Source organism: Narcine bancroftii, chromosome 2 (assembly GCF_036971445.1).
Source record: "Narcine bancroftii isolate sNarBan1 chromosome 2, sNarBan1.hap1, whole genome shotgun sequence".
In the NCBI taxonomy this organism is placed as follows: Eukaryota; Metazoa; Chordata; class Chondrichthyes; order Torpediniformes; family Narcinidae; genus Narcine; species Narcine bancroftii.
Genome location: NC_091470.1, coordinates 156,284,279 through 156,311,990, shown reverse-complemented (window position 1 = coordinate 156,311,990; position 27,712 = coordinate 156,284,279). Strand labels below are relative to the sequence as shown.

The 27,712-nt window shown below is 41.7% G+C and overlaps 1 protein-coding gene across 2 annotated transcripts in view; it reads right to left on the bottom strand.

Moving 5' to 3' along the window:
• The window catches only part of pusl1 (pseudouridine synthase like 1), a 60,927-nt gene that overhangs the window by 14,576 nt on the left and 18,639 nt on the right, over window positions 1-27,712 (bottom strand). For both annotated transcript variants that reach the window (XM_069918756.1, XM_069918755.1), the window contains 4 exons: window positions 24,454-24,641; window positions 12,708-12,857; window positions 9,261-9,434; window positions 1,403-1,457 (listed from right to left, as the gene is read on the bottom strand). In XM_069918756.1, coding sequence (XP_069774857.1) covers window positions 1,403-1,457; window positions 9,261-9,434; window positions 12,708-12,857; window positions 24,454-24,641 — 567 coding nt within the window. The remainder of the gene's footprint in view (window positions 1-1,402; window positions 1,458-9,260; window positions 9,435-12,707; window positions 12,858-24,453; window positions 24,642-27,712) is intronic.

The window sequence follows — 27,712 nt, the reverse complement described above, 5'->3', positions numbered from 1 at the left end:
CTAGAAGTAGAAGAGGCTTCATCAGACTTGGGGGAACGTGGTTGATTCAGGAAAATAAATCCAAGTAGAAGTGGGATTTGCAAATACAAGTAAAAATCCATAGGAAACAAGGAAAACTGGAGAATTCAAATCATATTGTATGGAGGGAATTGGGAAAGAGTGTAATAGTCCCATGAATTATGGACAAGAACAACATTTTCAAAGAACAGTCAGGGGGAGCATTGAGGAGAAGTTCTGTCAGCTGTTGGAGGGTGGTGGTAGTAAAAGGAAGAGTTGCTCTGATTAAGGACACATTTGACCAATCAGCTGGAGAATTAATATTCTATCAGAGACATAGAGCAAAGCAGCACAGGAACAGACTCTTTGGCCCAACTTGTCCATGTCCACCAAATTGTCCATCAGTTCTGTTTGCCTGTACTTCGCCTGTATCCTTCTAACGCCTTCTCATCCATGTACCTGTCCGAATGTTGTACTGGTCCCCACCTCTACCACAACCTCTGGCAGCTTATTCCTCACGCCCATCAGCCTCTGTGTGAAAATGTGCCCCTTTAAATCTTTCCCCTCACCTTAAACCTGTGCAACCACCCTGAGGAAAAGACTGTGAGTATTCCCTTATCTACGCCGACAGCTCTTAGAAGTTTGGCTTTTATACTCAATGAGCACATCCCGACATGCATTCTAATGATATGTCATCTCCATTAAATATTGCGAAATTATGTTTGCCCTACCCTGTGCTAGTAAGATACCTACTGAGTTAGTTCACTCTGACTGCACTCCAGAAAGTGGCTAATTGAATATAATCCACTTTGTTTCTGAGACATGGGTCAAACATAACCTTTTAGGCCTTCAGCAAACATTGCAGACGTGTGCTTGTCTCTCTGCCTGTTGCCCTAAAACCATTGCAGTCACAAATTGCAAAATATGTGGGGATTAAAAGAATGATCATTGATATAGTGCTTACAAGACAGCTTATTTATTGGTTCTCAGAATGTAGATGTCACTGGCAAAACTAGCATTTATTGTCCATGTCTAACTGTCCAGAACTGAGGAGGCCGTAAAGAGCCAACCACATTGCTGAGTCTGTAGTCACATGGTGAAGTGAGAGATTTCCTTCGCTGAAAGGCATTCGTGAACCAGATGGCTTTTTGCAAAAATCCAGTGGTTTCTTTGCATTACAGTGACCCGTTTTCTTTTCTCAGATTTATTTCATTACGAGAATTTAATTCCCCAGGTTGCATAGTGGGATTTGAACTTGTGCCCGGTTCAATGGTCCAGAACTGTGGCGGTTAGCTTAGTAACCTAACCTCTATGCTACAATATCCACAAAGCCACAGCTATAGATACTGATTCATGCAGGCAGGAGATAGAAAGGAAACCATTTGTACAAATGATCCGCACTCACCTGTTTATAGAGGAAAGACTGGCTCCTGAACGTTAGCTCCCAGAATTCCAGATGCCTAAAGTCAATTGAAATAATAATTCAGCAAGATTCTTTAGAAATCTGGAGAAAATGTTAGACACATTTAACGTCCATTTCTAGATTTTTTTTAAAAAGAGCCAAATGCTGAAAACACGTCAAGCATTGAAGAGAGAAAAACAGAATGAACCTTTCACGTCGATGACCTTTTACCAAAACTGGGGGAAGTTGTAAATCAAACCAGCTTTAAGTTGCAGCAAAAGCTGATGATCGTGGAGATGTTGGGAGCGAAGGGGTGGTTTGAGAGGGAGAATGTACTTTTAGTTCTGTCTGTGATGGTGTGGAGACAGGGAGAAGTGGAGTGCGCAACTGGCAGAGGCTTTTCATAGTTTTGATGAAACGCCATTGCCTGGAGGGTTATCTCTAATTCTCTCTCCCAACACACTGCCTGACCCATGTGACCAGGCTGAGGACTTGGAATCATACCCCAAAGAATCCAGCGGTGGGGTGGCGTGGGGGAACATGGCGCTGGAGCCCTTAGAAGACCTAATCAGAATTTATTGTCATGAACGTGTAACGAAATTCATTGTTTTGCGGCAGCATTTCTATAAAATAAATAAAAATGGTGCAAGGTAAAGGAAAAGTGAGCAGGTGTCTGTGGTTCATTGTTCAGGAATCTGATGGCAGAGGGGAAGAAACTGCTCATCTTCAGGTTCCTGAACCTTTTTCCCCCAATGGTAGCAGAGTAAAGAGGGCATAACTTGGCTGATGGAGGTCCTTGAGGATAGAGGCTGCTTTCTTAAGACATCACCTATTGTAGATGTCCTCGATGGAGTGAAGACTGATGCCCGTGATGTCGCGGGCCGAGTTAACAACCCTTTGGAGTTTTTTTCTCTCTTCATCGTTGGCACCTCCATACCGGACAGTGATGCAACCAGCCAGAATGCTATCCACAGTACACCTGTAGAAGTTTCCAAGTGTCTTTGAATCTCCTCAAACCCCTCACAATATATTGCCGTCAGCGGGTCTTCTTCATGATTGCATCAACACGGAAGCTTCAGGACAGATTCTCAGAGATCTTGACACCCAGGAATTTTAAATTCTTGACTCTCTCCACTGCTGACCACTCAATGAGGACTGGTTTGTGTTCTCCAGATTTCACTCAGGCCTGCAGAAACTGTCAGTGGATTTGCTGCAGATGCACACAGCCTGAGCCACTGTGTTTGAGCAGTTTTGGGCCTGTTTTCCAAAGTCAGAAACATTGGCATTGGGCCATTCACAAGCTGGGCTACAGCGCTTTGTATATCATGACAAGGACTCATCTCTCTTTAGGCTCCACCCACCTGGACCTCTGAGAAAGATGAAGAGAACACATTCTGGAAAACTCAAACCACTAGGAAAAAAAAAACTCCATGGGCTGTAACGAAAATACTGTATGTTTTGAGGACAGTTGAAGGGGAATCTACTTATAAATCAGTGGAGTGTGTAATCGCAGGAGTATTTCAGCTCATGAAATAATACAGTTCTGCCTGGCAATTGAACAAAACAAGCTGAGAGAAAAATACATCTTCTCTATTTCCCTTTTGAGGGCAGACAGAAATCTGGGGCTGTTTGCTGTGGCTTCCAAACCACATAAACAAGATTTTGTTTCTCAAATGCCCTTCATTTGAGAAATAGAGTGCAGAAACCTTCAACTGAAATCTATTCATATTACCAAGGGAGAATTAAAATCACGGACTTGCTTCCATTTTTACAAACCTTTAATGGGAGCTGCATCCTCCTGTAATCTCACTTCACTAGGCAAGGGTGCAGATCAGAGTTCAAACGTTGGAGAGGAAATTTCAGAAAAACCCCAATCGTTTCAATATGCTGGACAATAATTTTTTTTTCAATAGGTTTTCTTCCTGAAAAAATATTGGGGATTATGATAAACTTTTACACTTTTTTCCCTCTCTATAATCACACAGTCAGTTTGTTTACATTTCTTTATTTGTTTACATGTGTACATTGTGTGGGTTTTTTTTTTGCACTACCAATAAGTAGAAATTCTGGCTGACCCACAGGAAAAAGAATCTCAGGATTGTATGTGATGCCGTGTACATACTCTGACAATAAATCTGAATTATTGTAACTTTCCTTTCATACCTTGATGAAGGGCTCATGCGTGAAACATTGGTTATATATCTTTATCTTTGCTGTATAAAGTACACTGTTTGACCTGCTGAGTTTCTCCAGCATTGTGTTTATACTTTAATAACAGTATCTGCAGACTTTTGTTTTTCTCCTTATTGGAACTTTCCTCCCACCTGTCTCCTCAAATGGAATGAAAGCTTAAAAACTTTAAAAACATTAAATGGCTACATTTTGGATTTGGGTTACAGGGAGAAGCTGGATCAGCTGGGGCTTATTACCTTGGAGCGCATGAGGCTGAGGAGAACTTTATAATAGAGATATTCAAAATCATGAGAGATAAGTGGTTACAAGATTCTCTCCTTCCCCAGCCCCTCAGAGTGAGGGAGTCTAATACTAGAGGGCATAGGTTTAAAGTGAGAGGAAAAGGTTGGACCCGAGAGGAAGCTTTTTCACACAGAAGGAGGCAGGTACATGGAATGAGTGGAGGTGGGTACAATTGTAGTTTTTTAAGGACGTTTGGAAAGGGTTAGAACAGAGGTTTTCAAACTGCCCCCGAAACTCACATACCACCTTCAGCAATCCCTATGCCATCGGTGCTCTGTGATTGGTAAGGGATTGTTGAAGGTGGTATGTGAGAGGAGAGTAAAGTTTGAAAACCACTGTTTTAATCATACCTAATTGACTCATTATGAGCAAAGTAAATGGGCTAATGTCAATTTTTCTGAACCAAAATAATTCAGTAACAATTAGGTCTAGAGCAGTGATTCTCAACCTCCCTTTCCCATTTGTATGCCATCTTAAGCCATCCCTTACCATTCACAAAGCACCGATGGCATAGGGAATACTTGAGGTGGAATGTGATTTTAGGGGGCAGTTTGAAAACCACTGTGTTTGAGGGATGTGGGCCAGACACAGGCAAATGGAACGAGCTTAGGTGGACAATGTTCAGCATGGACAAGCTGCGCTGAAGGGCCTCTTTCCATGCCGAGTCTATAACCTGAGATTACTGGAGGACAAGAAGAGCTGTGAGCAGCCACAACAGTGGGTCACATCAATGCATTTCATTCCAGATGGATCAGCTTGGGGAGGCTGAACGGCCTCCTTCATTTGTCCCATTCCTTATAATTAAAATCCTTGGAGCCTTCCATAGATCTTCTCCCCCAAGCCAAAACCTTACACTTTCAAGGCTTTTGATTGAAATTAACTTGTCATGTAATAGGATAAAGCAGTCACCTTTCAACATTAATTAATGTTGGGGAGCACTGTCCATTTAAGAGGAACATATCGTTCACATTCCTCTCCTAAATCCTGATGCATTTAGTCCTTTTTTTTAAAAAAAAAAGTAATTTATTTTAATTTAGAGGCACAGCACAGTAACAGGCCCTTCCGGCCCACGAACTCGTATTGCCCAAACGCAGCCATGTGACCAACCCTGTATTTCTTTGGAGTGTGGGATGGAACTGGAGCACCTGGAGGAAACCCACGTGGACGGGGGAGAATATACTAACTCCTGTACAGACAGCGCCGGATTCGAACCCGGGTTGCTGGCGCTGGAATAACGCTGCGTTAACCTAAAGGTGACTGTTTATCCCTGCTTTGGTCTCCAGTTTTCAACACAGTAGTGGACAGATATTAGATGTGGGCCGCCTAAAGATATGATGGGCCTGGTTACCCTAACACACTGGCTGCCAGGAATCATCACCACGGCAGACACACTGCCCCCTGTTGCCAGGCAATGCTGAGCTCGCTGATGGAAGCAGCTGGTGGCAGTGCTCTTTAATGTCCCTTTTGTGTTACATCTTAATGCTCACAATCACACTAAAGGTCATTGTGCGGCAAAATAAAAATGTCACAGTGGAATTTATTTCATATGCTTTTGAAAAATAGGCAATTATGTACATGAGTACGATTAATTCCTTCAGGAAAATCAATGCATGGTTAATTTGTATTAACTGAAGCCTGCAATATGCAAGTAATAATTTAATACTTTGTCTAATGGAATTCAAGGACAATTGTACCAGCACAGTCATTTCAAAAGGAAATAATTTTAACAGTACTGGAGCACTAAATGCACTGCCTTCATTTTTTGGAAGTTGTTTCATGCTGTGAAAAGCAAAATATTCTTTACTGGCATCCTTTAATCGAAATGTAATCCAACTATATGAACACAGTGCAGAAAACAAGCAGAGGCCAACAATCTCACTGACCTTTCCAGCAGACTGTGGCATCTCATTCCTGGCGACGGTTCGGGCCTGAGCCCTTCCTCGGGGGGTGGATAAAATGGGTTCCAAAGCCAATATACAGCAGTGGATAACAAGAGGTCAGAGACATTTAGCAAGGTGGTGAGGAGGAGATACGGAGACGTGAGATCATGATGAGTTGTAAACTCCTGGCGAACCATTATAAATGAAATACTTTGGAACAAGAGGCCAGTGGAGATCAGGGAGCACAGGGTGACTGATGAGCAGGATGTGAAGCAAATTGGATGAGTTGTTCCCTCAGCTAAATGTACTGAATGAATTATTTAAGCAATGGGTTTTGTAGTTGGGATTTCAGTTACACTTTGGACATGTGCTGTCGGGAGGGTCGCAGCTATGAAATGAAAAGACTGCACATGTTCTTTGAATGAATTTACCACTTGATCTATTAAGTTGCATTTCAGCCCAGTGACCTGGAAATGCCAGCCAGTGAATTATTTATTTAAGCTCTGACACAGGAAAACACTTAATCACAACATTTGTAATCTCTTGGTTGGATAAAAAGATTTATGGAGGCAACCAAAACAAATTAAATCAGAAAAAAAATTATAAATTAATTCTAAGCTCAACAGGAGAGGTTTATTAATTTATTGTTGCATATTAATTCCAATTTTCTTACTATAATTAATAAGAAAAATGGATTAAATTAAACATTTTGTTTACAGGAGCTAGAAGCCAATTGCTGTTATTTAAACCTGTACTGCCTAATTATGCCCAAATGAATGTTTTGGAAGGTGGGAGGAAACTAGACCCCTGGGGGAAACCCACACAGATCATTGGGAGGACGTACACACTCCTTATACACAGCACTGGATTCTAATCCGGGTCGCTGGTGCTGTAATAGTGACATGCTAACCGCTACGCTACAGCTGATTGCAGCGGTCATGAGAAACTTTTTTTTAAGGAGGAGGGAGGTCCAGGAGCGGTACACACCAGTTAGAGGGGCAAGCCGAAAGCACAGTGGGCAAAGCCAAGGCCTGCGAATGGCACTGGCAGGTGAGGTGGGCAATACCAGGTGGTGGGGGGTGGGGTGCTTCTGCCTTCCTGTCAGATTAGCCATTTGTGAATCGTGCACAAAGATACCAGGACCCTCTGCATTCCAGAACGCTGAAATTTCTCATCCCGGAGATAGCAAATTTCTTTATTCTTCTCGCAGTGGACAATGTCACATTTCCCACTCACCATCTCTATCTGGACATGATCTTGTCACTAATTGTGGGTCCATGGTGTATGCAAATGGGCTCCTTTATTTTCCTTCAATACAGTAGTATCATTACCAAGGCCCTTCTAATTTAAGCCTTTTCTTTGTTGTGAACACAACTGCCAAGAATTATGAATTTAAATTATGAATCTTGGCAAGAGTATGTGACATGATAACGGATCGGACTTTGTTCAAAATAAGAGCAGCTGTTAAACATAAAAGAACAGGCAAGACAAAAAGAAAAAGTTTCTTTATTCTTTCATTAGGGATGTGGGCATTGCTGGAAACATTTAACCTTTGAACGGAGAGGACTGCCAGGCCATTTCAAAGGGGAATTAAGGACCATTTCCAGTTGCTGTGAATCTGCACTCACACAGAAGCAGACTAAATGGGAAAGATTGTCCTCCTTGAAGGACGTGAGCAAATCCCACTGGAGTAGGTTAATAGTCATCAAAGGGACTGTTCTCAAAACAATAAAGCCCAAACCCTGTAAACGTAATTAGGTGGCATCATCATCTTACGAACTTCCTTTACAAATGCATTCTACTTTACACCAAAATGATGATACGCTGACATTTTAAAAGGGCCTGACAGGGCAGGAAAGACTAGAAGACCTCTCAAAATGAGTTAGGAAAGGAAATGGAGTTGGTGGCCCTGAGGAAGGAGCACCGTGGACAATAGGAGGAAAAGGGTAGATCTGGAGTACGTGGAAGGGAACACCCAGCAGGCACCGATGCATTGACAAGGCAATCCAACATGAGAAAATGAACACAAATGAACAAATGTTCATATTTGGGAAACAGTTCAAAGCTCTTGTATCCCTTGCAGTAATGTGAATGGCTTAGTTTAAAGAATAGCAAGCCACACCACAGTTTGGACAACTTCCAGTTCCCTGAATAGAAACTTGTATCACATCTTTTATGGTCCAAATGAAACATCAAGACTTTCTCCCCAAACAACCTCTTTGGATTTTAAACTGCTTTTGTTTTTAATCAGCATCCATCCTTGTCCATCCTTGTCGCATTGGGCCAAGACAGTAGAATGGATGGCCAACAAGCAGCTCGGGTCCTGAGAGCTGAAGACATGGCTGCCGTTGGGGACTTTTGACTGAGATGTTGGTGGACTAGTTAGTGAAGGGGAACAGGGGGAATCGAACAGGGAAGAAGTGGATAATGTGGCAGTGACCTAAAGAAAGAGACCCTTCCAACCCCCTTCTCACCACAAAACTCTCAGCAATGATCCCAATTCTTAAACAGGCCTGTCATTCATGAAGAAAAGTGTCAATTGAAGTTCAATGCTTCTTCACATTTTGCATGCAATCTTAATTTTCATTTGCTAAGAAGCTTAACAAGCTAAGATGTACAGCACGGTAACAGCCCGAGCCCGTGCCACCAAATTACACCCAATTGACCTACAACCCCCATAATTTTTGGATGGTGAGAGGAAACCAGAGCACCCAGAGGAAACCCACGCAGACATGGGGAGAATGTACAAACTATACGCTAACTGTGCCACCCAACATTAAAGAATGCAGGACAGAACTCGAGGGTGGGACAAACCCAAGATCCCAGGAGCTGTGAGGAAGGAGGGTAAACTTGTATCCACGCTGGAAAGTGAGATGGTGCTGAGGTTACAATGGGGCAGAACAAGGAGAATGTCCTTGGCTGCAACTGCAAAACATACCACGAGGAGCAAAGGATATTGCGCACAGTCCCAGCAGGCCAGTTTCATAGCACAGACAGTAATACTCCATAAAACAAAATTGGAATCCACCTCTATTTTACTGTCTCGTGGAAAATTATTGACCATCATGAAAAACCTCTCAATGTTACTCCACACACTGTTGATGCCCTCAACAGCCTGGTCAGCTCTTCCCACAGCCCAGATGAATGGGAAAGTCTTTTACTTGAATGAAGTCCCACTGGCCCCCAGATCCCCCCTTCAGAATCAAGATTTATTGTCGTGAACAAGTCACAAAATTCATTGTTTTGCAGTAGCGTCATAGAACAAACGTTCACATTGTGAGTCACCTGACAAAAATAAATAAAAATAGTGCATGTCAAATCCAATGTCTTTGGTTCATTGATCATTCAGGAATATGATGGCAACAGGGAAGAAGCTGCCCTCACACCAGAGATCAGTTTAAAACTTTCATCCACACTTTGGCATCTCATGACAGTCACACCTGCCCCTTCCACGTCCCCCTCCCCTCCAGATGAAGTGCAGATGAGCAAGCGGGTAGTCCTCTCACCTGTGGTGGTCCTGCTGCATGGTGAGACTAAGGCCTGGAGTGAGATTGGCCTGAAGCAGTGTCTTCAGCGGTGACTTGAAGGGGGTCTCGGAGTTTAAAGAGCGGAAGGTGCTGAAGTCGTGTGTGCCCAGCAGCATTCGGGCTGCCTCCTGCATGGTGTCCATGTTTAGAGGTCTGTTTGGGGGAAGAACAATCAATCACTGAAATTCCTGTGGATGCCCGGTCTATGAAACATCCTCTCTCAGAGATTCAAGCCCTAATTCCCCATAAATCTGGTTTGGTTTCAGCAGTTTCCTGGATTGCCTTTACGGTTTACCCACCAAATGAAAGAATAAAGGAGCATTCTGCTTAACATCAGTAAGAGAATTCACAAAATGTACAAAATGAAGCGAGGAAAGTTTAGGGAAGACATCAGGAGTTTCACACAAAGTTGTGGGTCCTTGGAATGCATTGCCAGGAGAGGTGGTGGACGCTGGAACAATAAGGGCATTTAAGAGACTCTTGGACATACACATGGTTAAAAGAAAAATGGAGGGTTATGAGGTAGGGAGGATTTAGATATTTTTAAAATTTAATTTAGCCAAACAGCATGGTAACAGGGCCCTATTGGCTCATAAGCCCATCCTGCCCAATACCCCAATTAACGCAAGACCAGTACTTTTTGAAGAGTGGGAGGAAACCCACATAGACGTGGGGAGAATGTACAAACTCTTTACAGACAGCACTGGATTCAAACACAGGTCACTGGCATGTTAATAGTATTGCACTAAACACTACCATGGTAGGTATATGTGGGTATATTTTTTTGTCCAGTACTGTGCTGTAAATGTTCTGTTAATACATGCAGGGAGCCCTTCTGAGTCTTTTTGGACAATAATTCTTGGCATATTTTCCTGTTGTGATAAAGCCACTGAACTCCATGAGGGATTCTTCCTCTTCGAAGTCCTGATTCTATTCCCCATCAGCAGTCCTTTCTGCAGTGATTTCCCTTGCTCTCACAATCCCAGATTTCTGGCTGATGTACAGCTCCCTCTGAAGCAGGCCTCCGTGCTTTTCGGACACAGTGAGAATGAAAGGAATGTCGTCAAATCACAGAGCTCAGTGCTGGCCCACTGGCTCTGAACTGACCAGTCTTCATAGCCACAGATGAGGGGAAGGAAGGTCCCTTGACTCTGCTCTCTAATCCAGAAAAAGTAGACAGTCTTACTCTCAAACCCCACAGGTTTACCAACTAGAGGGTGAGACAGTGGCGGAGCTAATAGAGTAGGTGCCTCACATTTCTGGTCACGCAGGTTCAACCCTCCTGTATTTTGCGTGTTCTCCATGTAGCCCTTCTCTGGCTTCTCCAGTTTCTTCCTATTATCCAGAAGATGTGCGGTAGACGTATCCCAATGACTTGTGGGTCAATTAGTTAATTGACCAGTACAAATCATCTCTAACGCAGAGGTACATTATATTCTGGAGAGAGTTGATAGGAATGTGGAAGGAATAAGGAGAGAAGACCCTACAGGATGGTGACTATTGGGGTGGACCAGCGAGGGGCTCACCTGCTGAGGGTTCCGCACAGGCTGCGGGCGACTAGCGGGGTCCCACACAGGCTGCTGGAGGCTGGCTCATGGGAACCAGGTATCAAAGACAGGATTCGAGATGGTGACGAGGTCAACAAAGGCTCCCGAAGAGGCTCGGGCACTGAAGGTTTCCTAATCATGTCGGTGGTTTGGATATGGAGCTCGGGCGGCTGATGGATCGATTAGGAGTCTGTGCAGCCGCAGAGGCTGCAGGAGCATTGGAGGTGAATCCATGGACACTCAGTGACTCTGAAGGGACTCTCTTTCACTTCTCTTTCTCTCTGACAGTAAAGGACACCAGCGATAGTAATGGTGACCCTTTCTCTGTCTTATGGCAAGCAGAAGGCAACTTAGTGTAATATTACATGTTCTGTTCTATTATGTGACATTAAAGGAATCTTGAATTTTAAATAGTAATGCTGGATTAGTGTAAATGTGGTGGTCAGCATACAGTCAATGGGCAGAAGGGCCTATTTGCACACTGAGGGTCTTGACTAGACCAAGTCTCTGCAGCTCACTGGGTACTGCATTGGAAAAATTCATAACTCTCAGAGTGAGGACATTTCAGTTCACAGTCTGGAACCAGGTGATTACACTGTGGATAAGAGCTTTGCTTCTGGCTGAGCTGTGGTTCCTGTATCTGATCTGTCTGGTGAGGGGATAGAGTCATTGAGCATTCACCCTTTCAAACCTTCTAAGATGATCTCCTCTCGTTCTGTTAAGCACGAGTTCATTGAACAATGGGATGGTAAAGAACATTAAAATAACTCAAGCAGTTTCCTTTCCCTAGAGCAGTGGTTCTCAACCTTTTTCCATTCACCTACCACCTCAAGTAATCCCTTACTAACCACATGAATAGTGGTTAGTAAGGGATTACTTAAGGTGGAAAATATAAAGGTTGAGAACCACTGCTCTCGAGGCTTGGTGACTCCATTCAAATGAATACGTTTGTCATTCCCACCCTAGCTGATTCCAAGTGTAAAGAACCTCAAAACTGCAGATGCAGCATCCTTGACCAAAGCTGAGGGCCAGGTGCAAAGTGCATCCAGATTTATCCCTTGACCAGTCGGTCACTGCTTCATCACCGGGCTCGATGACAATTCCACTTGCAGAATTGATTGCCCTCTGGCCTTGTAACCCAGTTAATGAAAGCAAACTAGAACATTACAGCACAGTTCAAGCCCTTTGGCCCTCGACGTTGTGCTGACTTGTATATTAAATGCAAGAAGAAATTAAGGATGGAATGAAGAGATTATAGTCAGAGATATGGACAATGAGAAAGGTATAGTAAAACGAAACAAGGCAGATGGTGAAATAAAGAGAGAATGTGTTGAAAACAACATTGATGGAACAAGATAGAGGGTTAATGTTTCAGGTCAAAGACCCTTTGTTGGAAATGGGAAGATAGTTGTACGAAAATAGCAAGGAATGGAATAAGGAGAGATAGAAAGTGAAAAATAAAGTAATCCAAAAAGATTGTGGGAAAAGGGAATTTTGAAAAAGTGCTTCTAAACTTCAGTGAAAAAAATCAGCGGATGAATGAGAAACATGGAGAAGCCAAATAATGTGGCACATTTCTGATCTCTGGGAACTCAAATGATCAAAAGTCACATTGATGGATAAGGGTTCCAACTCTCTGTGTGATTTGTGAAAAATTCTAATGGGTGCACAAGCAGGTTATAATCAAATGCTACTGTTCATTTTTAACAATAGACTTCTTGTTTGAGCTGGAGTTTTGGGTTGTTGCCCACCCACATTCGGGTGTTGATAGAAGGAGCTGGGTCATGAGTCCTTGCATCTTTCTACCCTTCCACATTGGTACACAGATTTATCAGGGGTGCTGAACAGCCAAAATCAACTGGGTGACCTATCCACGTACCTCCGAGACACAGGCCAGCAGAGATTCCGTTCAAACACTGGGAGGTGAGAGTGGTGATTGCACCCTGTCACTAGTCGGTAGGTGTACGTCCGTGATCGGGCATGGTGACGGGCATGAAAGATGTCGCTCACTCGAAACGCCTTCAAGATGCTGTGAAGACAAAATTTTTAAGGTTTTAATCAATTTCAGAGAATAAGCCACCATCACAGATGAGCCAAACACCATTCACTTCAAGCATATTAATGATGGCCAAAACTCAATACATTGATCCTCAGGTATCCAGAATTCAAGCAAATGACAAAAAAAAAATTGAGGAAAATAAATTTTAAAAATTAAAATAATTAAGAATAAAATAATAGGTAAAAATGCATAAGTTTAAAATTGTAAAAGTAAATATATTCTGAAGTAACACATAAATCTTTGGTGAAGATGGGAGCAAATTTTCAGCCAGTGGAGTGCCTTGGTCGTGTTTTGCTTGTGGCAGATGTTTGAATTCAGTTGTGTGAAATAGCAATGGTATCACAAAGGATGAGGAGCTGGTTGACGCCACTCGCCATTGGGGTGACTCTCAAAGTGTCTCCTTATCCTTGCTTTGTAAGAGACATCCTGGTCAGAGACTTTATCTGTAAACTTGGGGGGGGGGTTAGTTATCTATGATGTTATTGTTCGTCTGTCGGGTGGCTCCATGGAAGAGGAGGAATCTGCAGATGGAGCGACGGTTAAATGTTTTCAAAGAAACTGACTGAAAATAAGGTAAAATGTTTTAAGATTTATATATTCATGCAAGTGAAGTTTGTTCAGTGTAACAACAGTCTTGTATTGAGAAGAGTAAAACATGAAAGACTGAAGTTAAAACAATGCTGGAGAAACTCAGCAGTCAAACAGTGTACTTTATATAGCAAAGAATCAAATACAAGACCAACGTTTTTGTCTTTTAAACTGTTTATTCTTAATACAGGTGTATTAGTTAGGCAATAGTAAGTCTCAAAATAGACTTATCCAGCATCTACCAATCCCCATAGATGTTGGATACCAGGGGGTTTTATTGCAGTGCAAATCAAGCCAGTGGGGTGATCTTATGAGCCTGGAAGTATTTCCAGTTTAATACCCAAATACATCTAATAGCAATTATTTTTATAACACTGCTTTGATGCAGTTTAGGATATATGATGCAGTTTTAGTATTTATATTCTTTGACCATCAACTGCAATTCCCTGGGTACAATCATACCTTCAGTGTGAGTGACAACGCATTTTATGCCCCCAGCCTGTTGTGGCTGAGCGCAGAGGATAGCTGCTTCTACATGCACTGGCTTCAATCCTGAGGGAACGATGACGTATTATGACACAGAAGGGAGGCATTTGGTTCACCCAGTTCACGCTGAGTTCCTGGTGCCAAGAATTCCAAATTGTGATGTTTTTAACTTTCCTGCAGCAAGGTGAGCTGGGATTTGAAATCGAGCACACAAGAAAATATAAGACATGTAATTTTAAAACATTTACTCTCAGTTGTGAGGAGAGATGAGACAGGCTGGGGTTATTTTCTTTGGATCAGAACCAACTGAGAGGAGACCTAACTGAGGTGCAGTTAGTGTTTTTAATTTATAAATGCACCTGGAATATTGACTCCTTGCACAAGATATACTTGTAGCTGAAGGATGCAGTTAATGATTCCCAGGAAGGGAGAATTGGGCTTGGAATAGAGATTGAACAAACAAGACTTGACCTCTGTAGAATATAGAAGAATGAGAGGTGATCTCATTAAAATTCATGTGGGGGTGATACTTTGCTGGCTGGGAGTCTAAAACCAGGGGTCATCTCATAGTAAGGGGAGAGACAGAGAGAGTGTGTGAGTATTCCTTACCAGACAATTTTCTGCCCAAAAAGGTTGTGGAAGCTCAATGGCTGAGCATATTACAAAGTTCCCCACAGGAGGTTAGGAAAAAAGGTGGAAGCATTAGGTATAAATAAGGAGGTAGTGAAATGGATTCAGCAGTGGTTGGATGGAAGGTGTCAGAGAGTAGTGGTAGAAAATTGTTTGTCTAATTGGAGGCCGGTGACTAGTGGAGTTCCTCAGGGTTCGGTCCTGGGTCCACTATTGTTTGTTATATATATTAACGATCTGGATGTAGGGGTAGAAAATTGGATAAGCAAGTTTGCGGATGACACAAAGATTGGTGGTGTTGTGGACAGTGAAGTAGATTACCGTAGATTAAAAGGTGATTTAGGAAGGCTGGAGGTGTGGGCTGAGAAATGGCTGATGGAATTTAATACAGATAAATGTGAGGTGCTGCATTTTGGAAAGGCAAATTTAAATAGGTCATATACATTGAATGGTAGACAATTGAGGAGTGCAGAGCAACAAAGGGATTTAGGAGTTATGGTAAATAGTACCCTCAAGGCTGATACTCAGGTAGATGGTGTGGTGAAGAAGGCATTTGGAATGTTGGCCTTCATAAATCGGAGTATTGAATTCAAGAGTAGGGAGGTTATGATGAAATTGTACGAGGCATTGGTGAGGCCAAATTTGGAGTACTGTGTACAGTTTTGGTCACCAAATTATAGGAAAGATATAAACAAAATAGAGAGAGTGCAGAGAAGGTTCACGAGAATGTTGACAGGATTTCAGGGTCTGAGTTACAGGGAAAGGTTGTGCAGACTGGGGCTTTTTTCTCTGGAGCGTAGAAGATTGAGAGGGGACTTGATAGAGGTGTTTAAGATTTTAAAAGGGACAGACAGAGTAAATGTGGATAGGCTTTTTCAATTAAGAAAGGGGGAGATTCAAACTAGAGGACATGGTTTAAGATTGAAGGGGGAAAATTATAAGGGGAACATGAGGGGAAATTTCTTTATGCAGAGGGTGGTGGGGATGTGGAATGAGCTTCCGGCAGATGTGGTCGAGGCGGGATCATTGGTTACATTTAAGGAAAGACTGGATCGTTACATGGATAGGAGGGGACTAGAGGGGTATGGACCGGGTGCTGGTCAGTGGGACTAGGAGGGTGGGGATTTGCTACAGCATGGACTAGTAGGGCCGAACTGGCCTGTTCTGTGCTGTAAGTGGTTATATGGTTATATTTAAAGCAAAAATGGATGCATTTTTAGATATGAATGAAATCAAGAATTTGGGGCTAGTGTCGCTAAAGTGGAAGTAAGCCATGGACTTAATGCATGGTGAAGTATTGAATGGGGTACTCCCACCTCTAATCTTTGTTCTTGTAGTTCCTGGCTTTGGACGATACTGGCAGTGCTTGCATTAATTGCTGATCCCCAGTTGCTTCAGCTGCAGTGGGACTGGAATCACACATCGACCAGATTGGCAAGTTCCCTTCCCTGAAGGTCAGGAGTGGACCAATAAGATTTATATCGGAAACCAACGTTACCTTTGATTGACCCTACCTCTCTAATTCCAGCATCATTTCAGTTCCCCAGCCTCCACGTAGATCTGAACACGCATCTCTGTATCAGTGATCCACAGTTCAGGCTGTTGGTAAAGTTAATTAACCACCACACTACCACACTTCCCAAATGAGCACCATAAGGTTTTTTTAAAGGAAGCGTTCAGGTCAGGTCAGTGTTAGAGAGGGAGGTTCGGGAAAGAAGAGAGCAAGTGTTTCATTGCCAGCTGTTCAAACATTATTTACATGAAATAGAGCTGGTTGATGAAAAGCAGAAATGATGGCTCTCACCTTTACAGTCAAACCAAATTACACCAATGGGGATTGATAGATGCCGGATAAGTGAATTTTCTGGTTACTTGAAACTGTTGCCTGATCGGTGAACTACCTGCTTGGGGGTGCCAATTTTCTTTTTAAGATTTTATTGAAGTTTGCAATAATACAAAAATTAAATGATACAATTATATATTGAAATACAATTACAAGAAAAAGGAAAGAAAAACACCACCGTTAATCCAAAACCCCGACCACTATACAAGTTTGGAAAAAAACTAACTTGTGGTATCAAGTGACGACAACCTGGAAATAGCCAGCACAGCATCGTATGTGTATGACAACCCTAAAACTTAAGATTGTGATAATGATCCATAAAAGGGCCCCATGTCTTAAGGAAGTTAGTATTTGAATCTTTAATGGCATATCTAATTTTTTCTAAAGTTAAACAAGACATAATATCATTTGACCATTGTGTATGTGTAGGTGGAGTATTATCTTTCAATTTTATCAAAATTGCACATCTGGCTATCAATCGTAAAAGATAAAATTCAGTTTTGAAATGAAGTCAATAAAATGTCATCATCTTGAAATGATCCAAAAAGAGCAATTAAAGGGCAAGATTCCAATTTAACCTTAAAAATCACTGATAAGATTTGAGAAATATCTTTCCAAATTTTTCTAAACTAGGGCAAGTCCAGAACATTTGAATCAAAGAAGCCTCAGCAATTTTACATCTGTCACATAGAGGACTTGTATCTAAATTTAACTTTAGACATGTGTACCCTAAATTTTGTACACTTTAAATTGCAACAAACAGTGTCGTGCACAAAGGGAGGTCATATTAATCAGATTACAAATGGAATCCCAAACCTCATCTGAGAATGAAAGATTCAAATCCTGTTCCCTGTCTCTCTTGATCTTAACTTAAAAGGCCATTTTTAAATCAAGCAAATAAGAGATATTGAACCTCTATAAGAAAGCTGTAAATCAAAAAGTAAATCAAGAATATTTGCCTCGGGAATTTGTGGAAAGTCAGGGATCTAAGATGGAACAATTCTATATTTTTTTGACTATTTATTTTCTGTAGTTTTTTTAACCTGTTGCTTGAAGCTGCAGTTTGCTTGAATTCTGGATAACAGGGGTTTTACTATACTTTGGTTTTAAAAAAAATGTATTTTCAAACATCCCTCCTTAAAGCAAAATGCTAGAATATCGCTCTGTGGAGGGAAAGAGGCAGCTGACATTTTGGGTTGAGACTCTGCGTCAAGTCCTGAAGCAGGGTTTCATCCTATTTTCCCTCCACAGAAGCCGCCTGACCTGCTGAGTATCTCTGGCAGTTAGCCTGTTGCTTCTGATCCCAGGATCTACAGTTTCTTCTGTCTCTATCACTCCTTAAAGGTTAGATAGAGATGTTTAAACAGCTGGTAAGTCCTTTTGAGAATCAATCTATTTTTTTCCAGGTCTATAGTTTTGTATAAAGTCTGTTAATGCATCAAAAGCAATTATTTTAATGGCTACATCGCAATAAAATTTCTAACTATTCAACTGAACTGGCCAGATACCAAGTATGTCTTTTGTTGAATTAATGCAAGTCTTAAATCAGCTTGGTTTGTCCTTGCAGCTGAAGGAGGTTCTATGAAAATAAGGGCCAGAGTGGAAAAAAAAAGAACCAAAAAACAAGCAGAAAATTAGTGTTTGTCACCAGTTGTAATTGAGCAACTATCCTCTGAGGGTGTCTCCTTTGTAAAGGGATTGAATCACATCCCTGAGAGAAGAGAAAAGTCTAGAAGCCTCAAGGCAGTTTTCATCCAATGAAGTAATGCAGGAAAAGCTGCAGCCAATCAGTGCACATCAAGTCTCACCACCGGCAAAGACCAGTTAATCACATTTTTGAAGCATTGGTGACAGAGGAATAAAGACGAGCCCAGTCACTGATCCTACTGAAGATGGTGGAGTCTCTCTCTGAAAACACCTGCGGTGGAATGCACTACCAATTCAAAGGAATCAGAATTTATTGGCATGAACACGTTTTGCAACCAGTGTACAAAGGAAATTAATGTGCGCACAAAAGGCTAGTTACCTAAAATAACATAGTAATTAATAATTATACTTATTGAAAATAATCTGAAGTAAATACGTTACTTTGTAGAATGCAATCATACTTGTATTTATATTAAAACATGCCAATACAGTTTTATTAGCCATGAGAGATAGGCTGTGCTAAAATGATCTTGAAACAGTTTCAGGTTTACATTTGCACAAACATTTACTGTACACATACTTTTATCACAGGAAAAAAAGTCTGCATAACATAAAATTTTTGCACAAACTGACTACTAAAAATTAGAGGGAACATTGGTCATGAACATGCCACAAAATTCATTAGTTCACAGCAGCATCACTGTGCAAACATTTATATAAACTACCGTCTTTTTCTTTTTTTCTTTGGCTTGGCTTCGCGGACGAAGATTTATGGAGGGGGTAAAAAGTCCACGTCAGCTGCAGGCTCGTTTGTGGCTGACAAGTCCGATGCGGGACAGGCAGACACGGTTGCAGGGGAAAATTGGTGGGTTGGGGTTGGGTGTTGGGTTTTTCTTCCTTTGCCTTTTGTCAGTGAGGTGGGCTCTGCGGTCTTCTTCAAAGGAGGTTCCTGCCTGCCGAACTGTAAGGCGCCAAGATGCACGGTTTGAGGCGATATCAGCCCACTGGCGGTGGTCAATGGGGCAGGCACCAAGAGATTTATTTAGGCAGTCCTTGTACCTTTGCTTTGGTGCACCTCTGTCACGGTGGCCAGTGGAGAGCTCGCCATATAACACGATCTTGGGAAGGCGATGGTCCTCCATTCTGGAGACGTGACCCACCCAGCGCAGCTGGATCTTCAGCAGCGTGGACTCGATGCTGTCGACCTCTGCCATCTCGAGTACTTCGACGTTAGGGATGAAAGCGCTCCAATGGATGTTGAGGATGGAGCGGAGACAACGCTGGTCAAAATGAATAAAAATAGTGCACGAAAAAGACATTGTCAGGGATTCATCGTTCATTTGGGAATCTGATGGCAGAGGGGAAGAAGCTGTCCTTATGCCACTGAGTGCTCATCTTCTATACCTTTTTCCCAATCGTGGCCTCTTGTAAATGCCCTCGATGGAGTGAAGATTGGCGCCCATGATGTTGCAGGCTGAATTAACAACCCTCTGGAGATTTTCTTGTCCTGGGCATTGGCATAGCCATTCCAGACAGTGATGCAACCAGCCAGAATGCTCTCCACAGTTCACCTGTAGCAGTATCTGAGAGTCTTTGGTGACCTACTCAATCTCTCAAACTCCTCATAAAGTATAACCGTTGGCGGGCCTTCTTCGCAATTGCATTAACACGGAGGCTCCAGGACAGATCCTCAGAGATGTTGACACCCAGAAATTTGAAGTTTTTGACCCTCTCCACTGCTGACCCCTCGATGGGGACTGTTTTGTGTTCTCCAGATTTCACTCTGGCCTGCAGACACTGTCAGTGGAGTTGTTGCAGGTGATTTCCTCCTGAAGTCCACAATCACCTCTTTGGTTTTGCAAGGTTGTTGCTGTGACATCACTCAACTACCTGATCTCTCTCCCTCCTGTACACTTCCTTGTTGCCGTCTGTGATTCTGCCGACAAATATGGTGTCCTCAGCAAATTTGTATATAGATTTTAAAGCGCGCCTAGCCACACAGTCATGGGTGTAGAGTGAGTCACTCCCCATGCAACTCAGTCACTGACAACCCCAGGCCAAGTTTGATCATGACTGCACCAAAATAGTTTAATGGAAATTACATCAACTGAGCCAGTAAAGTAGTAGTCAGAATGAATTGGAAGCACATGGAGTTAAACAGGAAAGTCTGCAGATGCTGTGATTGTAATGTCATACAGCAAGACACTCAGCATCTACTAGAAGTAAAGGGTAACCGAGTTTCTGATCTGGGCCCTTTGTCATATGGTTCAGCTTGGCCTTGTCTTTGGTTGTTAGTTGATGCTGAGAGCTCTCACTGAGATTGGGTTACAGTGTTTGCGGTCAGGGGGACAGGTCAGTGTCGATCGCCACATCTCATCACTCTCCATTTTAGTTCTCTCTGTAAGTTTATAGAAATAATCATGGAAGCTGTCAGGCTGCCATAAACAAAAATGAATGTCCTTCAGAAAAAGGATGCTAATGCTTCTAACAGCTTTGTCAATACACTGATTGACTCTCTCAGCAAGCTTCTCTGTTTTCTGGACAAGTAATAGAGTACAGTATCTTAAAAATATGTCCTTGCCATATCCCAAGATTAAAATTGATCATCCCTGCCAATGGTTAACTAATTAGTTACAGGTATTAAGCATTTATTATTATTAACTAATCATGGTGAATCTAAATTATGACATTAATAACTCCATTAATTTGTGCACATTTTCAAAAAGGAACAGTACATTACAGAGGACTCGCGAGAAACCACACATGAGGAGTTAATGCATTCCACGGAATGAAATAAAAATACTAAACCAGAGGGGAATCATCCTCTATATTTGCCTGAGGCTGTGCCCAGGGGGCAGAAGCACTTGCAGCTCCAGTTCCAGGTATATAGTTCACGAATAACATCCCTTTTGGGTTGACAGGGCTGAGGCGATCACTGCCCAGAACGACAAATACTGTAATCAAAAGAAACAATCCGAGGCCTAATCTTCTAAATGAGTGAGAAGGGGGCAGCTGCAGAACTTATCAAGACTGGTGTCATGACGCTGCCCGAAAATACAGCACTGTCTCGGAGATTAGCGAGGTGTTCATCATTGGTTGTTACCAAAAATGACCCACCTGCGCAGATTTTCTTTTGTGGTGTACCTATGTATTGTTTCTTATAATAATTTAAAATCATAAAATACAACCATTTCATTACACTCCTTCAAAAGAAGCATGAATTTGTAAACTTGACACAATACCTATTTTTGCTAATTGTTTTTAATTCTGCAGGAAACTCCCAGGAAGCAACAGGTAGAGTCCATTATCGTCAGGAACAAAACACTGATTAGAAGCCACCAAAAAATATCTATTGAGACGAGCCATTTAAATTAATAACATGAAAAAGACTTAATACTACTACTGTCTGGGATAGTCTCAATGTTTTCTAAAGCTGGAAGGCTTAAATCCGTTCTTACATATGCAAGTAACCGGTCTTTGCTCGCACAGAATCAGATTTTGAATTTTGTGTTTTTTGTTGTTTGTCTGAGAAATAGTTTTATTATGTGAGTTAGCACCTTTGCAGTTGTTTATCCAACTCTGCAGACTAATCTGTTGGGGGGGGGGGGGTGTGGTCTGTTTTAAATTGCGTGCTTTGCTAGCAATTGGCTGTTTTACATGGCTTTTCAAAAATAACAGTGTCTCATGATCTGTTTAAATGCAAACCCCCTGGAAAATATTTTCCTACTTCTCAGTAGATGCTTCTTCTTGCTCCGTATGATTCAATGTGCTGTCTGCCACCTACCCACACGTCCCTGCTGTCAAACATCCTGGCAGGTTCATGATCAAAGTTCAGAAATGAAAAAGACCGAGTTGGTAAGAAACTGAAAGGCCCCTTATAACTTTGGTCCTACAGTCAACAGGAATCAGGTCAGAAATCTCTGCCCCACCCCCCCCCCCCCCCCCCCTCCTCTGCTCTGGAATTAATGGTTCAAGCCTTGTTATTGGAAGGAAGAAGAAGGAATTGGAAATTGAGGCAGCAATTTCTAAAGACTTATGCAAATGAGTCCCACACCACTGTTTTATAAATTATTCAATTTCCCTCTGGAAGTTCTCATGTTACCATCTACCTCTCTTTCCAGCTACCACTCTTAAGGCCTCAGGGGCACAGAAGTGGGCAGATGTCAGCTAATTTGTGATTTATTATTAAGCACAATTTTCTGGCTATGTAGGGTTACATAATATATCATGCATAGAAACAGGCCATTTGGCCCAATTTAACCCTCCCTTTCCTTATGAGCTACACTCATCTCTCTTTAAATACATTGATGCCATTTCCTTCAGCTACTTCTTGCCTATGGGTAAGAAACATCTTCTGAGTTCCCATTTGGATTTCTTGGTGTCTGTGTTGTATTAATGGCTTTTGGCATTGTTCTTCCCAGCTTTTTCTCTGCAACTATTCTGTTAAACTCCATCATTTGAAGGACCTTTGTTGGGTCACCCCACCACCTTCATTTCTCAAGACAAAGGAGACCCAATCTGTTCATCCATTCATGAAGTGCACACCCAGATACAACCAGAACCACATCTTTTCAGTTTCTTCTCTTTCTCAGCTTTGCATGAGAGAAATTAAATTACAGTTTTTAAAATAGTTATAAACAATCATGAAATTCCCATTATTTTTCAAAAACAACAGAAATATTAGTACGCCTAGTCCTGAGTCCAGAAAAGATGTCCAGATACTTTTTCCAAATGTGTTATTTGGAGATGACATAAAAAAATCTAAGAATTTTCTCATCAAGCAACAGATCAAGATGTTTTGTACTGCATCCTCTTCTAATTAAAACAATACCCTAGACCACTAGATCTCAGAAGCTAAGCAGACTCAGGACTGGTTAGTATTTGGAGGGGAGATGGCCTAGAAACACCATGTGTTGTAGGTTTCGGTGTGGACACTGGACATAAGTGCCTTATGGTAGACAAAAGTTAAAGAATTTTTAAAATGTTTAATTTTAAAAAGTTAAAGTGTATGTGAGATTCACTTCCTGCCCACTCAGGCATTCTTCAGAAGATATGATGATTGTCCAAATGAATTTTGCTTTGTAAAAGTATCTACATCTCTCAAAGTTAACCCCAGCAGGTGGGCTCTAATTTATGCAAACAGCTGTGCTAATTTAGAAACATTTATCTGAAATATTTCTGCAAACCAATCATAAAATAATTAATTCAATTATTTCCAGAAATATAATTGCATTAGGCAACTAAGAATTAATACGCCATACCACATATAGGTAGATGCTTGTCCTGGCAAGTGAATATCCCAAACTTTCAGATCATTGATTGAAAACATTAATTATGTTCCCCCCCGCCCGCCCTCTCTCTAAAAAAGCTGCCTACATCTAACATTTTGTCATTTTATTTCATATTTCTTGCATATTCAATTTTTTTAAATGTTGGCACACAGCACGTTAACAGGCCCTTTTGGCCCACAAGCCCATACCACCGAATTATACCCAATTGACCTACAACCCTCGGTACATTTTGAATAGTGGGAGGAAGCAGGAGCCCCCAGGGAAAACTCACGCAGACATGGGGAGAACGTACAAACTTCTTACAGACAGCATGGGATTCGAACCCCTGTCCCGATCATTGGTGCTGTAACAACATTGCGCTAACCGCTATGGTAACCATGCTGTCCCAGTTTTGTTTTGTTCAACAACCATAAATTCTGTAATCTTTTTGAACATTATATGATATGTGAAGATAACTTTGAAGGCAGTTGGTAACATGTCTATGCTGTGTTGAGCTGAATTTCATTGCTTAGCTGAATGTGTGATGTCTGGAATAAGTGACACAGTCTGGCAAAGGAGATAGGAATGAGAAGAAATGCTAATGTAGTAAAACCCCTGGTATCTGGAATTCAAGCAACTGGTTAAAAAAAAAAGAACATAAATGAAAATCAAAATAAATCAAATAAAATAATAGGTAAAAATACTAAGTTTAAAATTGGCGCAGTTCGCCATTAGTTTGCTAATACATCACTTGCACGTCTGGTGGATTTGTCACAGTATCCGTATATTAGACTTGTCTGGTGATCATAAATCAGTGGATCATTAGGCAGAGATAAATTTTAGTAAGGCATTTGATATTAAGTCAAACAACCAGAAACACACTTATCCGGCATCTCCCAATCCCCATTGGTGCCAGATACCAGGGATTTTTACTGTAGTTGTGTAAAATTGACTTCCTCAAGCTCTGCGCAGACCCTGAACATTGCCCAAAGACACTAAGCTTCATTGCAACATGCTCCAATGATCAAAATCAATTAAAAAAGGTTCTCCATTCACTGGAAGTTGCTTAGCCCCTTCCACCAGTTTAATCCCACTCACAAACCTGATTGGCTCGGGCTTTAAATGAAAGTTCAAAGCATTGACCAAGAGCTCCTCTGAAAATGGCGACTTTCCTTCCTTTCTCTCCAAGTCAAAATGAGCAGAATTACAGAAAGCGTGGACGCCACTGTCTGTCCGACTTGAGATGGAAATGTTCACCTTGTTGATGGGCCGGAGTTTCTGCAATGCATCCTGATGAATATGAAGAGAACACAAATTAGTACTCTGTCCACTGACCTGTGGCAGCTTATAATCGAAAACAATGTGAAGAGCTTGGAGGTACAGAGAGAGGGACATCTTCATGGCTGGAACAACTGATCAGAAGTCACCAAGTCCAGATTTCACTTGGTGGTAAAGAGCCTGGAAATCCTCATCAGTGATCAATGTGAGATAAACATTATGCTCTTAACTTCCTCTTCCAGCCTTTGTGGTGGAAGTTCTAAATAAATTAAAGTCTTTGTTAGAGTTTGACAGCACAGAAGCAGGCCGCTCTTCCCAACATGTCCATGCTGATCAAACTGGACCCATTTACCTGCGATTGGCCCTTAACCCTTCCTATCCATATACCTACCTAAATAAAAATGAGGAGAGGCACATGATCTGAATGAGAGGAATTTGTACAATAAAACAATGACATTTTATCAATCACTTGGGGTCAGAAATGAAGGTGTTGGGAGATAGGAGACCCTACAAATGCTTCCAACACACTAAATAGCATCCAGGACAAAGAACTTTCAAATCTAAAATTAAACCTTCCAACTTCAGGTAAAACACTCTCTATTTCGGAATTGGCCAGTTCCACCAGTCATCAAAATGGAATATTGGCTCAGTTCTTCTCTCTGAAACCCTCTCAACATGACCTACATCAGTAACATAACACATAATATGTTTCTCACGGCTACGCTGTCTTATTTGGTCTTACTCTATCACAGATATTCCCCTTATTCTCCCAACCCTTCCTCCGCAATGTCGGAAAGCAAACATTTTTTTTCTCTCTTTTCTATTTCCGATGAAGGGGTCTTTGAAACTATTTATTTTTCAGCGATGCGACCTGTCCTCTGTCTTCCTGAGTGTTTCCAGATTTTTTTCTGTTTTTATTCCAGGATTAAGCAACTTGCTGCAGTTCGTATGAATTACAAAAAGCAGTTGCTGATCTCCGCTTCTCCAACACTTGATCGCTACCACCAAGAGGCTGAGCAGCAGGCACAAGTAAACACTACAATCTACAAGTCCCACACCATATCCACCCAGAAACACACTGCAGTTCCTTCATCACTGCTGGGTTGAAATCCCAAAAACACTGAGAGAGCAGTATGTTCATGAAACTGAGTGCGGAGCGTCACCACCTGCTCATCAGAAACATAATTTGAGTCCATTCTATGCAGCTTGAATGTCAGATCTGGTCCAATAGACATTGAGGCAGGGACACGTTCAGGAGAAATTTAGAGGGATATACATCAAACACAGGCAAATGGGATGAAACAAGAAGGGCCATGGCTTGAAATGTTGGTTATATATCTTTGCCTCCTATGGACGCTGAGGGCCCTGCTGAGTTTCTCCAGTACTTTAACGTATTAACTACAATTACAGCATCTGTAGACTTCATCTTGTCTCACAACAGGCAAATGGGACTAGCTTAGGCAGACAACTTGGTCATTATGGAAACGCTGGATCGAAGGGCCTGTTATCATTTGAATAACTTTTACAACTCTCTCTAGAAAAAGACTTTTCAGCCCATCCATTCCATAATGGAAGTTTACTCGCCACAAGGTTCCTCACAGCCTTTTAATCAATTCAACAACGCACCCTATTACTTTTTTAGTCGCACTTATACAGTAAAATCCCCAATATCCACAATTCAAGCAACCGGCAAAACAAAATGCAGAAAACAAATAGGTAAAAAACATGAAAGTTTAAATTGGCACCCCCTAGCGGTCAGTTTGCCAATCCAGGCAACACGCAATCTCAAGCAACCGGCAAATTCAACTATCTGACATTTGGTGCCGGATATCAGGGTTTTTACTGTATTTCCTTTTATGCCATTTACCTCATCTACCCCATGTGGTCGTGAGTTCTATTTTCTGAACAACTTCCTGGGTGAAGATGTTGCTCCTCAGGGACTGACTGAATTTATTTGTGACCATCTTGGTATTTGTACCTTACTGGTTCTCAATATGCACATGTTCTAATTGCCCATAATCCTGAACAGACCCAACATTTAAATATTATCTTCACACACAAACTTTTCCTCTCAGGATTCAGTTGTAAAGCCAAAGAGGCCAGATGGATCATTTCAATTTGCCAAATTTTCTTTTAAATCCACAATTTTTAAACAGCTGTATTTATTATATCAAATGCAGAGGAGCCTGTGAAGTGAACTGCAGCTGTATTCCAGGGCAGGGAAACTGGAGAACTTTGCCAAAAAGAACGTTTTCCAGCTTTTATTCTCCTCTTTTCAGGGCAAATGAAAAATAGTTGGAAAAAAGCAGAAATAAAAATCAAATGTTCAAGAGAAAAAAACTGGATTACATTTTTCTACTGCCACTCTTTCCCTCATGGTACATTTGCTGCAGTGATTATTGCAGCCCTCGTGAAATGTTTGGTGACCCATCTGAACTCAAGATATTTCTGTACTGGTGACAACTTTGCTGGAGACCTGTAACTGTTCTTGTTCAAATGAAGTTACTCCAGGTCTGGATCCAAGGATGCAACTGCTGGGGTTTAAATAGAACTTTCAATGAGGAAACAGCAACTAGGAGCAAAGGTTGAGAAAAAGGATGAAGAACTTTCCCATCCATTGGGGGGAAAAAATTAGCCCCTCAGTCCTCTCTATCATTATCAGAATCAAAATCAGAATTGATTGTCATGAACATGTCACGAAATTTGATGTTTCGTAGCAGCGGCATTGTGGAAACATTTATATAAACTACCTTTCAAAATAAATAAAAATAATGCAATGAAAAAAAGAAAAGGCAAAGCAAGACAGTGTCTGTGGGCCATTGTTCATTCAAGAAAGCTGAGGGCTTGTCTTCAGGCTCCTGTACCTTTTTCCCCCATGCAGCAGAGTGAAGAGGGCATGGCCTGGGTGGTGGGTGTCCCTGAGAATAGAGGCTGCTTCCTTAAGACAGCGCTTCTTGTAATGTCCTCAATGGAGTGAAGAATGGTGCCTGTGAATTTGCGGGCCAAGTTATCAACCCTCTGGAGTTTTTATTCTTGTCCTGACCTCCGTACGAGACAGATGCAACCAGCCAGAATGCTCTCCA